Here is a 14,955-nt window from a genome sequence, read left to right on the forward strand (position 1 = left end):
TTTATATCCACTAAACACTGCTATCAAGAGTATCGCTTAAAAGGGAGATATTTTGAAAGAGAATCCGGAAAATCTACATCCAATAGACATCTTCCAAAGGAAAACTGTAAAGAATATACTTCACACAGAAGTGATTTCAGTTGCATGACTGATACTAAGAAAGCAGTAAAGAGATAAATCCAGTGTGTGTGTGTGTGTGTGTGTGTGTGTGTGTGTGTGTGTGTGTGTGTGTGTGTGAGTCTATCTAATGAGATAGAAAATTACAATCATGTAGGGTTAAAAACACACCATATGATTAAAATGCATGACGACAATAGCATCAGTTAGCCAATGGGTAAATACGTTTTGAGAGTTTTAAGATGATTGTACTATCTGAAATGAGTCATGCGGCTTTCAGAGAGAGAAATCAAGAAGCAATGGGGCACCATGGTAGCCAGAAGCCAGGATGGCTGGGGACTAGAACCAGCTTTGCCATCAGTTAGCAGTATATACTTTGAGAAGCTGCTTCTCTGCTATCACGATCTGTGTCTGTTTTCTTAAGCGTGAATATGAGACTTTGGAACTAGATTAAAATTTAAAGTCCTTCACTGGGAGTCAATGAAAAGGGATTCCTGCAGAAGGCAAAAAAAAAAAAAAAGAATCAATAGTTGTTGAGGTATTTACCCTTCCTTTAAATTTAAACAGTAAACACTTTGCTGTTACGTCCAGCCAACTTTCACATATCCTTTCAAAAACTTAGAGGTAAATCTAATCTCCTTCAGCTGTGTGTTTTTGCTTTTCCTTTAAGCCTATTTCTTTGTTTTGTTTTGTTGTCATTTAATAGTTAAGTGAGATAATTGTCTCTGATAGATGGTAAGGGGACCATAACAGAGTCTGAGCAGAGGACCTAGCTGAGAAACTGTGATTCTTGCTATTCTTTCTTTTCAATTTATTACCTAAACAAATTAACACCTTCTTACTCTCTTGCCGCCTCTCCTCCAATCCCTTCTCCTTTCCCAGGCCAATAATAAACCTGAGATTGAAGCGGCCCTCTTCCTCGACTGGATGCGCCTGGAACCCCAGTCTATGGTGTGGCTGCCCGTTTTGCACAGAGTGGCTGCCGCGGAAACTGCCAAGCACCAGGCCAAGTGTAACATCTGCAAGGAGTGTCCAATCATTGGATTCAGGTATTAGGCTCCGACAAACTAACCTTACCGTCTCTCACGTTTTCATGACTTGGTCTTTTGCCTCCCATGCCAGTTTGCTGTTACTTTGTTCCTCTCCAAAGCGGGAGAGAAAATGATGCAGCCAAAGCATCGATCACGGCTGTCATTCCCCTGATCACAGGGTTATTTTGGTGGACCTGACTCATTAGGCAGATGTCTCTTTCCACCTTCACTCTTCAGCTCTTCACAGCCACATTTGGGGTTGGGCGAGACAGAGTACCTGTCTCCACAGAGATATTTGTTGGTCAAGGGCATCCAGATGAACTGTGCCTCCTCCTTCTTGGAACTCAAACATTTTTACCCTTGTTTTCTTTTTTTCATGGCCTTTTCTGTTTATAGAAATTCTCCAAGAATCAGTTATAAAACGAAGAGTTGCTTCTATTCTGGGAAGACGCATCCTGGTAGCTCAGTTTCTTTCTCACTTGGCAGTACTTCTTTTTACCCCTTAAGTAACAAGAATTATTCCAGGCATCTGAGAACTTTCTTCTTTTTCTTTGAATCTGATTCTCTTATTTCCATAGTATCCTGGTGAAATCCTAAGGGAATAAAAGGTAGGCAAGCAAATGAGATTCACAAAGCGGCTAAAAACAGAAAGCGTTCCTTATAAGTGTAAAGGTGAGAGAAATAGGAAACAGCACGCTATTACTTTGCTCTTCTTAAAATGACGTGGAAAACAATTGACTCATTTGGAGAAGTAGGATATTTTTAAATGAACTAAACTAATAATAATCCCAAGTCCTAATTCTGAAATGATGATGCATTTAAACATCTGGATTGATATGAGCCTTTTCCATAGCAAAAATAAACAACAGGATTTTACACCAGCTATGCAGCTATGCCCCTTCTGGATTCATGTAGCAGCCAATGTAAATATTCATTTCTAGTTGTGCTTAAAAATATTTTATGACTTTATTTTCTATTTTTCTTAAAATACACTGTTCTTTTACCATTGATGTTTTTCCTCCTGTAATTTCATGCATCTTTTTTTACAAAGCCTTACAGGTTTCTAAAGCCTAGTTAGACAGATCCTTATAAGAATATACCTTTTTTCCTTACTGGCTTTGGACAGGTGAGAAGGATACTATAGAGCCTACAAGATGGGGAGGGGAGCTGCAGGTGACTGCATTCCTTCTTATCTTCCCGAGCCAGCTTCGTGAGCCAGTGGGATTTGTATATAACAGAGGAAAATTTTATAAAATAAAAAAAAGGACCGTGCTTTGGAGGACCTATGAATGGTCGTTTTTCTTTTTACCCTTCAATTCTTTTGCCCTTATCAAATTAGATTATTTTAAGAATCAACACTTCTCTTTCTTCCTTATTCCTTCTGAAATGACGATTGAGATCTAAAAAAAAAAAGAGAAATGCTAGCTTTTCTTCCCACTTTCCCATATGTGACATCAAGAATATGTTTATCTGAATTGGCTGAGGCTCTTATCTGAGAAGGCAAAAATCAGGGGGACTGAAACAAATATATAGTATTCTGAGTCTGAAGGAAAATGTACCAACCAGTCCTGAGAAATTAGAAAATCCTCCATTTAATTCAATGTTGTTGTTGGCTTTTTTGGAGGGTGTCATTTTTGAGTAATATGGTGAGGAATTTCTGGAGAGAAGAAATTGTCCAATTGACATGAAGATGAATCAGGCCAGCCAATTACAGATTATATAATTAAATGAACAGTTATTTTAATTGGAGTTCTTATTTAGATTTCTTATGAGTAACTTCATTTTTGTAATTTTGTGATAATTAGTATTTCAGAAAACTCTTGTCAATTGTTCACTTTGAAGTTCTTTCAAAGTTGAGTATTTGGTCTTTAAAAGACTAGGAGTTTGCCCATCCTTTCCCTTTTAATCTGAAAGAGTTCCAATGTAGTTTAAATAAGGGTTGAGTTTTTCATTCTTTCTTCCATATGTGTATGGGACAATCTTTCTGCCAAAATGTTTTGATACTGTAGAAAGGGCACTGGAGAAGCCTGGGGTGGGAGTTAATTGCTTACTATGCAGGACTAATGAAGGCTATTTTGCTTTTACACTTGGCAGTGTGGTGGAGGGGTTCCTAGAGTGTTCTTTGGGCCTATGACCTGAAGAAGTACATATGTGTTTGTTTCTGTTCTTTTTCAGGTACAGAAGTCTAAAGCACTTTAATTATGACATCTGCCAAAGCTGCTTTTTTTCTGGTCGAGTGGCAAAGGGTCATAAAATGCACTACCCCATGGTAGAATATTGCACTCCGGTAAGTTAATGTCCTCCTGACATGTGTTCATTCACCTGAGAGGAAATCTAGATTTGGATATTGCAAGTCATACTTAATTCTTGGTTTTGCTTTTTTTTTTGGGGGGGGGGCGTTCTTTTTATTTGTTCTGTTTTTAAGTTCCACCACCCTATGGCTGTACCACACAGGTCCTAATACCCAGCAGAGGTGACTGATACTCAATTAGTACTTGGAATGAATGCATACGTTGTTCTCTTTTTGCATGGTTGTAGGGAGACCACCTCACATTTCTTTTGTACAACCTTAGCAATCATATAGGGAAGACTCATGGCCGTAGGGCACATCGAAAATGGAGAAGAGTAGTATGTGTACTCCTTAAAAAGCATACCATACTACCCTCGATCCCTGTTGTTCACCTTGAGCTTTGTGACGTTAGCAACTGACTCTTGAAAAATATGCTTCATATGACAATACTTAATCACTCATTTACATGGTAACTAAGTACTTACCTCTTAAATGGCTTTATGTGCAATGGTACTGTTAGTTTTAATATTATCATTTTGGGGTGTTGGGTATTGTTTTTTTCTTTTCTTTTTTTTTTGATTGTTTTTTAAGTTAGGGTTTCTTTGTGTAGTCCTGGCTGTCCTGGAACTCACTCTGTAGGCCAGACTGGCCTCGGATTCAGAGATCTGCCTGCCTCTGCCTTCAAGTGCCGGGATTAAAGGCACATGCCACCACCACCCAGCAGGTATTGTTATTTTTATTCCCCTTTGATAGGTGAGGACTCTGTCGTACTGAGGTTAAAAATTTGGCCCAAGGTTCTATAAGAAGTCGAGAAACCTCTAACGTGTCCGAGGAAAATATTCACTAGCTATCAGGAATTGAGAAAAGTCCTGGTGAGATGACAAGCCCACAGGCTCAGGGATCATAGAGACACCGAAACTCCACATGAATGCACCTGGGAGCTTCTCAGGAATGTATACTCTCCGGCCCCAGCGGGAGTTTTAGAGATCAAAATCTGTATTTTATTAGCAAGATTTACAGGGGCCCTGCTCTGCTTTCGGCCACGGATTTCATCCATCACCAGATGTCCTTGCAAGCATTTAACTGTTTTCCTCACTGTTAGTCCTCTTACAAAGGTGATCCGTGTTGGACAGCGCACCCACCGTGCTATGAATTATCTCCTATTCAGTTTGTGAACTCTGATATTAATGTCAGCTAAGTAGCTTAAAAGTAGCGAAAAGTAGAGTAAAACTTAGTTAGCCTAAGTCTTCTATAAACTAGCATTCATTGACTAGCTAAGTAGTCTGACTATTTCATTTATTCTTCTTAATCTTTACTTATTTTTTGTGGGTTTGTGTGTGTTTTTGGTGTGTGTGTGTGAAGGCCAGCGGTTAAAGATTGGTGTCTCTCTCCATCTTTCTCTACGCTAATTTATGAGACACAGTCTCTAACAGAATCTAGAAGTCACAGGTTGATTGGCTGGTACCTGAGATCTAGAGATCTACCTGTCTCCCGGTGCTAAGGTTATAAATAGGTACCACCATGCTTGGCCTTTATGTGGCTGTTGGGAATCCAAACTTAGGCTTATGTGGCAAGCACTTTGCCAACTGTACTGTCTTCTCAGCTTTTAATGCCCCTCTTTTGCCACTGATACATGTCTTATAAATGTAAGTAACTCGCCCAAGTTAGGAAAGTTTGATTCCACGGCCGTGGCTCATCCTTCCCATATCCCCCTGGTTCCGAACGCAGTGCCATGAAGATGAAGATCAGGTGGCCATTTGTTTTTAAATGGCGCTCTCCTAAAGCTGCTCTCATCATGATTTTCCTCTTAGACTACATCTGGAGAAGATGTCCGTGACTTCGCCAAGGTACTGAAAAACAAATTCCGTACCAAAAGGTATTTTGCGAAGCATCCCCGAATGGGCTACCTACCAGTGCAGACTGTGTTAGAGGGGGACAACATGGAAACGTGAGTAGTGGCGGACGCAAAGCAAACTTCCATTTGATATACATATCTGAACTCCTCCCAACCAAATACCCTCCTTCACTCCCAAATGCAAACAGTCTCTTCAGTTTCTCTCTTTTTGGATTGATTTTAGCTTAAAAAACAAAAAGGCAAATAAGCTGATTTTCAATTGCACTTTCCCTTGACAGCTATCTTTTCCAAAAGTCAAAGGAAGGAAAAAAATAATAATACTGAAGTCCAAATTGCCTTCTAAGCTTTTTAAGAGCTCGGGGACTGTTTACAGATGAGTGATGCCAGTATTTCATTTTGAGTTCCTTCCCTCACAAATCAGTGGACGTGTGTCTTTTTGTATCTAATTGTGTGGTCATATCTAGTCACTCTTTTCCACTTGAGAGAAATACCCAGGCGCAGGGAAGGCTTTCACAGTAAGTAGAAATGTGTCTGCTGGTCACCTGGATGAAGGCTTTGCCTCCTGGAAACTTCCTCCTTCGATTCTCCCCGTCCTCGGACGGCAATCACACAGCGATTTGTTTTGCTTTTCATTCACTTTTCACTCTTACTTGGCTGTTGCTTTCCATGATTCAGACATACTTTGGTTGGATTTTGTTGGTTTCTTTTGCCCTTTTCTTAATTTCTGTTGCGGCTGGGTTTGCTTGTGTCTCTTTTCACCACCTCATGTGTTTTGTTTTGCAGTCCTGTTACTCTGATCAACTTCTGGCCAGTAGATTCTGTGTGAGTACTTTTGCCGAGGGTGCTGCGATCACCAGCATTCACTTGCTTGATTGCTCTGTGTATTTATTTATCTGTTTGTTTATTTATTTATTTTGCTCTGTTTGGTTTAAAGACATTCTAATTTCCTGTCTTTTTTTTTTTTCTCACTAAGGCCCATCACAGCTTACAGAGGCTCTGGGTAGAGCTGCAGGTCTCTCTGCTGAAGTGCTAGTCAGTAGAAATTCTGCTCTGAGTTCTAATAAAACTGAAAAGATTTCTGCAGGTTTTAGCTGTAGTCCTGGAAGACATGTTTATATTTTCAATATTCCTTTAAATATAGGCAAGAAAGAGGCTCCCGTTTGGATAATAGCATTTGAAAGCCATGTTTCTTGAGAAGTAATACATGGAGACCTTCAGAAGGGTCATGGTGTGTTCCTCGGAAGCAGTTCTCAATGGACTAGTAAAAATCAGCAGGATAGATTTTAGAGTATGACACTGAGTTTGGTTGACTAATTTCAGTGAAGCGTGTGGATGTTTTTAAAAAGTAGGTTATGCTATGTGGTTTGAAAAATTTTCACAAATGTAGGATTCTGACTTGTAAGCTAAACTTATTTTTATCGTCTCTCTAAAATACTCAGTTCATAAACAGTTTTGCCTTTAAGCAAGGAGGGAGTGCTCTATAGTCTGTTGCTACTACTGGTGTTTATTAATACTACTAATATCATATAATAACACACAAATGATTTATTTCAGCTTACATTGTTAGAGAACTATTTTGGAGCTCGGTATTGTGATAAACACAACTAGTCCTAGCTATTTAAGAGGCTGAGGCAGGAGAACTGCTTAAGTGGGCCCTGGAGTTTGAGACCAGCTTGAGTACCACAGTGAGACCTCTTTAAAGATTAAAATCTATGAAATCTTTTAGAGAACTTTGTTGTGTACATTAGCAAAAAAAAAGTATGCCTACATAAAAGTTATATAGTGTTTTCATAATAGTTTGTTGTTTTACAGTATGCTTTACCAAATTAAAGTTTGGGAGCTCTGTCCTGTAACAACGGGAAAATAACTAATTTGAAAGAGTGGCTTATGTGAGAATTTAATTTATTTGATTTTTATATTATCTCACCATATAATTTAACTGAACCTAAATAATGTTTTTCCCAGAGATATAGAGACAAACATAAGCTATGAATTGAGATGTATTTTAGGTCTTTAATAGCCAAAGGAAGTAGAAGAGTTCGTTTTCTTTTTTAATCTCACGTTATTGTGCCATTTAATTTTGAGATACCATACTTACACATAGTGCATTGTCTCTTTCCTTTATTCCTAATGCTTAAACAATATAAGAAGTTGCTCGATAAGGCTGTAGTTTTGCATGACGGTAATTATTTTCCCCAACCTGAGCATTCTGTTTGCAGAAGTCAGAAGCCTTCATAAAGAAGCAATTTTGAAACTTGATCTGCTGACATACTGAGATGATCAAGTAGATAGATTTCCTCTGCCAGAGGAAGTTTAACCAGGGAGGAAGTCTGAAAAGTTAGGATTCCGAAGAAATTTTTTTAATGTTTGACTAAAAGGAATAGGAAACAGTTCCTTGAACGGAATGGAGAAGATCCAATCTATGTTAATGAGAAAGTATCACAGTCGGGTTGCAGTGACTTCTTTTAAATTGAGGACGTTTGTCTTTCTTAATCCTTGAAGCACTTTCAAAATCACTTATTTATTAATTTATCTTTTGTAACAACTAAAACATATCCTTTGGTTGCCTTTTTAGGAAAAGTTGGCTAGATTTTTCAGAGTGTGTGGGGTGTTCTAATTTGGAGGAAGAAAACAAATCCACATGCTAGTCTGAACTTTCTTTAATACTCTCATTTTCTTACTTTTTACTCCGACTTTTCTAATAAAATAGAAAAATCTATTGTAAAACTGTCCTATTCAAGCAGAGGAATTAGGTACTAACCTGTTTTATTTTGTTAAAATATATTGGATAGGAGCATCTTATGATAATAGTGGTATTTAATCTACTTAATGTGGAACACAGACTTGGACAGCTTCCAGAGATACAGATCTTTTGTTTTTGCTTAGACAAAACCCTGGTTTCTTTGTAGCTGTCATAGTATTTTAAACTGAATCCAGGATAGGCCTCTCGTTTTGTTTATCCACAAATGAGGCAGGCTAGCAATGTTGTTGGAGCTCCTCTGCTTTGAAATCTGAGTAAATGAGAGCCTGCTGATGGAATTCTCACATGCATGCGTGAGATAGCATTGGCCAAATCGATTCTTAAGGATAATCGGAAATGATCCTGGTTGGTATATTGCTCTGTATTTACAAAGCAGGAAGCAGTAGCCATATTATTATCCTCCTTTGAAAGTGATTTTGGAGGCTTAATACTTAAGGTAATTTTTTGGAGTAATTATTACTAATTCTTGGTTTTCAAATTATTCTACTCCGGCCAGCACTTTCTTTTAGCTTCTTATCTGGTTTAGCAAGTGCCTCTTGTACTTTTCCAGATTACTAACTATGACCAGTTAGTATACTTATGCAAGCTACACTAGGTACTATGTGCATTAATATATAAAATAACGGGAAATTATCCTTGAGGCTAAGAATTACAGCTCCTTTTAAGACTTTTGATAAGATTGCATTAATATGCTTTGGATTTACATGCCCTCTTCTTCTGCTGTAGCTTTGCTTCAAGGTCTTGTGTTTTCTTTCTTTTGTCTATATACTACCAGTATAGTAACTATTATAATGAAAATTATTGCTAATATATTTTCCTCAGTGGTAGGCTTTAGCTTATTTTATGTATATATGTATATATATAATTATATATATACATATTTTTATATGAAACTTTGTAGCTTTCTTTAAACTATTTCAAAATTCTATAAAAATAGCAGATTAACTCCAAAATATAGTGAAGATTCCCATGGGAATATTTGGATCTGCCTATTAAGTTGAATAGTTGTCTCTTTTGCTTTCACATGAAAATGTAAACATGTTTTACACTTGACCTAGACAACACTGGTCTCATATTTTACACTTGACCTCCACAATATAATAAAACCTTTATCTCTCAAGGAAGGCCTCCAGTGCCCTGGTCATTAGTTTAAGTGTGTGTTGTAATTATCTTAACACAATGTTTCATATTTAAAAAAATAGAAATTTCCAGCATATTTTCTATGCAAACCTAGCAGTATATATCCATTCATCTTCACATATGTGTGTGTGTGTGTGTGTGTGTGTGTGTGTGTGTGTGTACAGCCTCCACACTCAGGCTGACAAGTTTGAAAGGTTCTGGGTTTGGGGTTCGAGGAAGACACTGAGGCAGGCTCTCCCTTTGGGTAAAAGGGACATATACATACATACACACACATACATACAGAAATTTAAGAAGAAAATCAAACATTTTCATCTTTATGTTTAGACCAAGTCTTTGAATGCTGTTTGGGTATTAGGCTAAACAACAGACCTCACTGTGCATGTTACGCTGGATTTTGGGTTCATGCCTTTCTTTCCCTAAGTCCTTTCTGTATTAGGAGAGAAACGGAAAAGATCTTTTATTCTTTTCAAATAGGGCAAAACTCACAAGTCCAAACTGTTTTTTGGAACAAAGTTTGTTTTTGGGGTTTTTTTTGGTAAAGTTAATCCAAAAGATATAAAAATTTTTGAAATAATGATTAGATCAGAAGTCTGAAAATAGGTAACCCTACCACAATCCTTGCCTGTCTACTGAAGACAGGGACCTTTTGATTTTGCCTACAGAACTTATACTCACCCTTTTCTCTTATTTGCCCATCTGGATTAGAGTGCACACTAGCCCCAGTAAAAATTATCGTAGATACATGACATCTTACTAAATTTAGATATTCTTTAAAAAATGCTTACATGATCTTGAGTTGTTCCTTTTTTTCCCCAGAGCATACTAGCATAATGCTACCGTTAAATTGGCAGGTAGCTTCCTTCTGTAGACATCTTGGCAGATAGAATTTTAAGAAGTACTAGAATGGAATAGCCTCAGTGGAACTAAAATTCTTGACTGTAAATCTGCTAAGGATACATAGTTTACAGTCAACCCAAAGATGCTCTCATAGATGTGTGTAAGCTGTTTCCAGTTTTAACCACACAGTTCTGAGACAGCCTCAGAACGTTCATATATGAAAATGTATGAGCCGAGAGGCTGTAATGCTGTGTAGATTTCCCCCCATACCTTTTTGTGTAATTGACACATTTTAGAGAGTTTTTCTTTTATTTTTATGGCTTTTAAGGAAAAGCAGAAATCATCTCTCTAATTTCAATTTAAAATATTTGATGCTGTCTTATATACAGGAGCAGCTACCTACATGTGCATGCTTAGAATAAAGTCATTCTAAGCCATGCATATAACAGGAGTGTGTGGTGGGGGCTATTTCTCCATTAATGGATGGTATCTATGACTAATCACATTTTCTGCCTTATAGGCCTGCCTCGTCCCCCCAGCTTTCACACGATGATACTCATTCACGCATTGAGCATTATGCTAGCAGGTATGAGACTAGTTGAATGCCAGGGAAATATTGATTGAAATAACTAACCAAGGAAAGCTAACCTATAATAATTTAAAAAAAAATATTTTCTTTCTTCCTCAGTCCTTTCTGATTTCTACTAATCAATTTACCCTCTAACGTGCATGCCAATCTACTGCATGGAGGTTTTGGATACCAACAACAGCATGGGTCCAGAACAATCTAATTTAAACCTGGCCTTTCAACATTTCTGGTAGCTTTGTTGTGTTTTATATATTCTGAACACATTTGCTAAATTGGCTTGTAAGTCCTCGAACCTCCTTCCAAACTACTAGACTAGATATTAATCTGTGGAGAAATGATACGGTGTTACCTAAACAATGTGAAAGCCTTGACTTTTTATTTGTGTTTCTTTGACTCAATGTACTTTAAGAAGATACAGCGTTCCTGACTCTTGAACTTTTCTCTACTACCTTCTTTGTATTTGAGATAACTTTTATTCCTAATCGCTGCACTACTAATTTTATCTTGTGCTTGTTAAATAAGTCTATTCAACTTTTTCTGGTTGTCAAAAGGCTTTATTATTAAATCGGTGACAGAACACATGTGAATCCATCCCTTATCAACCTCCTGACTACTGGACATGCTCTTCCATTGTGGCAAGCATTAATTAGCTATATACGTCTATCATCAGTGAAAGGCAATAATTGTCTTAAAAGACAAGGGGCAAGTGTAAGGTGTGGATTTGTTTTTAGGGAAGATTTTCTTCTGCAAACAAAGACTGGTCCTCAGAGAAAGAAAGATTGATCTATGGGGGAAAATCCCCCCCCCAAAAAAAACCACCAACAAAATACAGCTTCCGGTAGTTTTTACATTAAAAGTGCAAAGCTACTAACTAGCTGCTTCAACTGGTTAAGACAACACACACATCCTTTAATTTGAAGGATTCCTTTCTCCTCTTGCCATGAGTTATTCCTTAGTTTTCAGGAATGTTCGCATAGGTCTTGAGTAGATTCTAAGAAGTCACATAAGTTTTAATGAGCTTTTACGTTTTTTATCAGGCTAGCAGAAATGGAAAACAGCAATGGATCTTATCTAAATGATAGCATCTCTCCTAATGAGAGCATGTAAGTATCCTATCTCTTTTTACAAAATGTTCCTGACAATAAAATTGCTTTGAGGGATTCAGAGGTAGGAAAAAACAGGATATAGGAACTAACATCACATTCATTTGATCTTTCAAGGAGCCATTCATTGACTTTTTCTTTAGTTCTTAAAACCTGGCACAGAATGAGCTCATACAAATACAAGCATTAATCCAGAATAGCAAAAACAAAAACAAAAAAAACCGCCTTATTTACATTTATTTAATGTCTTATGACTATAAATTACTGATTTCAAACACTTAGATCAAAGGCTAATTTTTGAGCACACTGGAATAAGGAATAAGATGGCATTTGAAATATGAACTAAGTCGGATTTCCTCCACTCATGGGACGTGGAAATGTGGTCCTTTCCATAGAATATCTATTCCCATATACTGTTAGGTTGGCATTTTTCTTCCCTGGACTGTTGTGCTTTAGCATCATATAGAAAGGCAGTCTTGTGAAGTGTTCCCAGATGAGGGAAGACAAATGCAGGTCGCAGTTTGCCACTGGGGTGATAAGCTAGCTTGATTACATTTTAAGAAGGCGATGTATTACTGTTACAAATGGCCAAGAACACACTTGGCTCCAAAGCAGAGGCATCATCACCAGTTTAGAGCAGTGCACATAGTACAGAATACACAGGACCATTGCTATGATCCAATCAGATGTTGATTAGGAAGGAAGAGACGTGAGGGTATGGAGGAAAGAGAGTACCCACTAACCAAACAAATAACATGCAGAGAAGAATTTTAATGCTTTTAGCTTGATAAGACATAGTAAGACAATGGTTTAAAATCTTATATTGGAGAATAGGCAAATGGAAGCATAATAAAGTGACCCTATATAGTATGTATGGGAACCCAGCATCTTGCTCAGATGAGGAAGGGACCTTCATAAGGATTAAGCCAAAGCAAATTGTATTAAAGTGGGATTTCTATGTAATTATTGAATTCCAAATGATTTAGTACATAGAGGAGACCAATATAATAAGAGAGATGTCAACAGCCAGTCATTTATTTCAAACAAATATCCTTTCCCCCAATTAAAACTGTGATGCTATTATCTGATCTTCCAGCAAGAAAGTGAGTAGCTAAAGAACCAACTCCGTATAAAGGCTTGAATGGTTCACTCATTTGGCTATCCAGTTTTGTATTGAAGATGCTCTCACACTTCCACATTAATTTAGAGTGCATCCATATGACAGCCTCTGGCAGTCATGGAACTGCCACAGAGAACAGGAAGAAAACTTAACAACAAGTATAGGTTCCAGTTAAATGTGGGAAGTCCTAGCAATAAAATTTTAGAATTTGAGGAGGGTACTAATATATTAGCTATGTGATAAAGACCTTGATTGTTTTATTTTACAACAAAATTTAGCTGTAGCTCATTCTGAGGACATGCAATCCATTTTCACTCTGTTGTTTAGCAAAATATGTTATTTAGGAACAGTTTTGATGGATCAGCTGATTTCATTTAAATGTTTCTTTTTAATGCCACTGAAAATCATAATATTTATTATTATCATTATTTTTGTGGTGTTAAGGAGGGCTTTATGCATGCTAGGCAAGTAGTCACCCACTGCACTGTATCCCAATGCTCCAGTGATTACTTAGTAACATATCCACCACTTCTCTCTATTGACTGACAACAAAATGGAAGCCATGAAAACATTTTCCTAAGGACCTGGTCTTTTCAAAATGAGAATGCGGTGGCTCTGGCATGCTAGGCATGCAGACTCGTGCCAGTAATCAGGAGGCTGAGACAGAAGGGTTGCCAACTTAAGGCCAGCCTGGGCTATGCAGAAATCCCCTCCGGAAACCCAAAATTAAGTGGGTATGCAAAAGGTAGCATATGCTCATGATAACGCCATGGCACCAGAAACATGGAACCAGCGTTTCATTAAGAAGAAAATGAAGTTCCTAGAACCTGGAGGTACAATGGAGTTTTCAAAAACTTAGAGCACTTCATTCTTAGAGTGGTTTCTCCTGAGTGTTATTAGAAAGTTCCTTCTTGCCAGGAGACTGCAACTGCCTCTCAGAATATGCTTTCCTCTGCCCTCCCCGCAACAGAAATAGTGCTTAAGATTCAGCCTAAGGAATGAGGTGTTCTTATTCTCTTTTAATCAGTCACCTTAATGTCTTCACCCCCTTCAATTTTGTATTTCTATCTAAACAGTATTTAAAACAACCAGTTATCCACAGGTTAGTTATTGATAACATCCCACCTCTGAGGCCTATGAGTTAAAATTAGCTGGCTGAAGCAGCTCTTTCGGGTTTTTGCCTTCCACCGAAGATACTACTTCCTATTTTAAGAACTGTGTTTCCCTCCTCCCTGCCCAATCAGTATCAGTACCATGGCTAATGAACAGATCATCTTGACATACTTACTAGCAAAAGAATCAAATGGCCATTGTTATTTTTTTAAAAAAGTATTTGTTAGTTGATAACAGGCTAAAGTGTTAAAATAGACTCCCAAGTATTTCTGTAATTCTTTCATTTATCTGTGTAAATAGGCCAGTAAGTTTCATGTGGATTTTTGAAAAAAGAAACAATTTAAACTGTCCATCACTACAGCGGTACCTAAATGTCTTCAGAATAGGGGCACGGAAGGGTCTGACTAATTGTTGAGAGCAAAGAAATGTTTCTATTTTCAAATACACATCTGAGTCCCTGACCCCAAAACAAAATAAGGGGGGGTGGAAAAACCAAAACCTTTGATTTTATTTTCCAGAGATGATGAACATTTGTTAATCCAGCATTACTGCCAAAGTTTGAACCAGGACTCCCCCCTGAGCCAGCCTCGTAGTCCTGCCCAGATCTTGATTTCCTTAGAGAGTGAGGAAAGAGGGGAGCTAGAGAGAATCCTAGCAGATCTTGAGGAAGAAAACAGGTGAGTTTTCTTTGTAGCTGTGTCATTGGTAAGCGGAGTGCACACGCTTGCACACGAAGACGAGTGCCAGGAGTCTTCACTTAGTCACTCGATGTCTAACTGTTTGCGAAAATAATCTGTTCGGCTCCTTTTGCAGATTTCCTTCTTGTCTGAAAGAAGAAACCGAGTGCCCTGTAGCATGATTAATAAGTACCTCCTAATTTAGGTGTGAGGGGATTAATGCTAATGGGGGCATTGGGTTTATTGCATGCGTGCCATAGGTTTTGATATATTTGTATTTGGGAAGAGAATTTAAGAGAAAAACTAAGTGATTTAATTC

General features: G+C 37.8%; 1 protein-coding gene across 6 annotated transcripts in view; it reads left to right on the forward strand.

Moving 5' to 3' along the window:
• Dmd (dystrophin) overlaps window positions 1-14,955 on the forward strand; it is a 1,456,297-nt gene that overhangs the window by 1,392,592 nt on the left and 48,750 nt on the right. For 3 of the 6 annotated variants that reach the window (XM_026777353.1, XM_013354668.1, XM_005369732.2), the window contains 6 exons: window positions 1,000-1,166; window positions 3,324-3,435; window positions 5,250-5,386; window positions 10,555-10,620; window positions 11,661-11,726; window positions 14,478-14,636. In XM_026777353.1, the coding sequence (XP_026633154.1) occupies window positions 1,000-1,166; window positions 3,324-3,435; window positions 5,250-5,386; window positions 10,555-10,620; window positions 11,661-11,726; window positions 14,478-14,636 (707 nt within the window). Of the gene's footprint in view, window positions 1-999; window positions 1,167-3,323; window positions 3,436-5,249; window positions 5,391-6,076; window positions 6,116-10,554; window positions 10,621-11,660; window positions 11,727-14,477; window positions 14,637-14,955 lie in introns of those variants that run through there. The other 3 variants (XM_005369733.1, XM_005369731.2, XM_013354669.1) reach the window with 2 other exon arrangements.

This window comes from Microtus ochrogaster, unplaced genomic scaffold (genome assembly GCF_000317375.1).
Source record: "Microtus ochrogaster isolate Prairie Vole_2 unplaced genomic scaffold, MicOch1.0 UNK58, whole genome shotgun sequence".
NCBI classification, from domain to species: Eukaryota; Metazoa; Chordata; class Mammalia; order Rodentia; family Cricetidae; genus Microtus; species Microtus ochrogaster.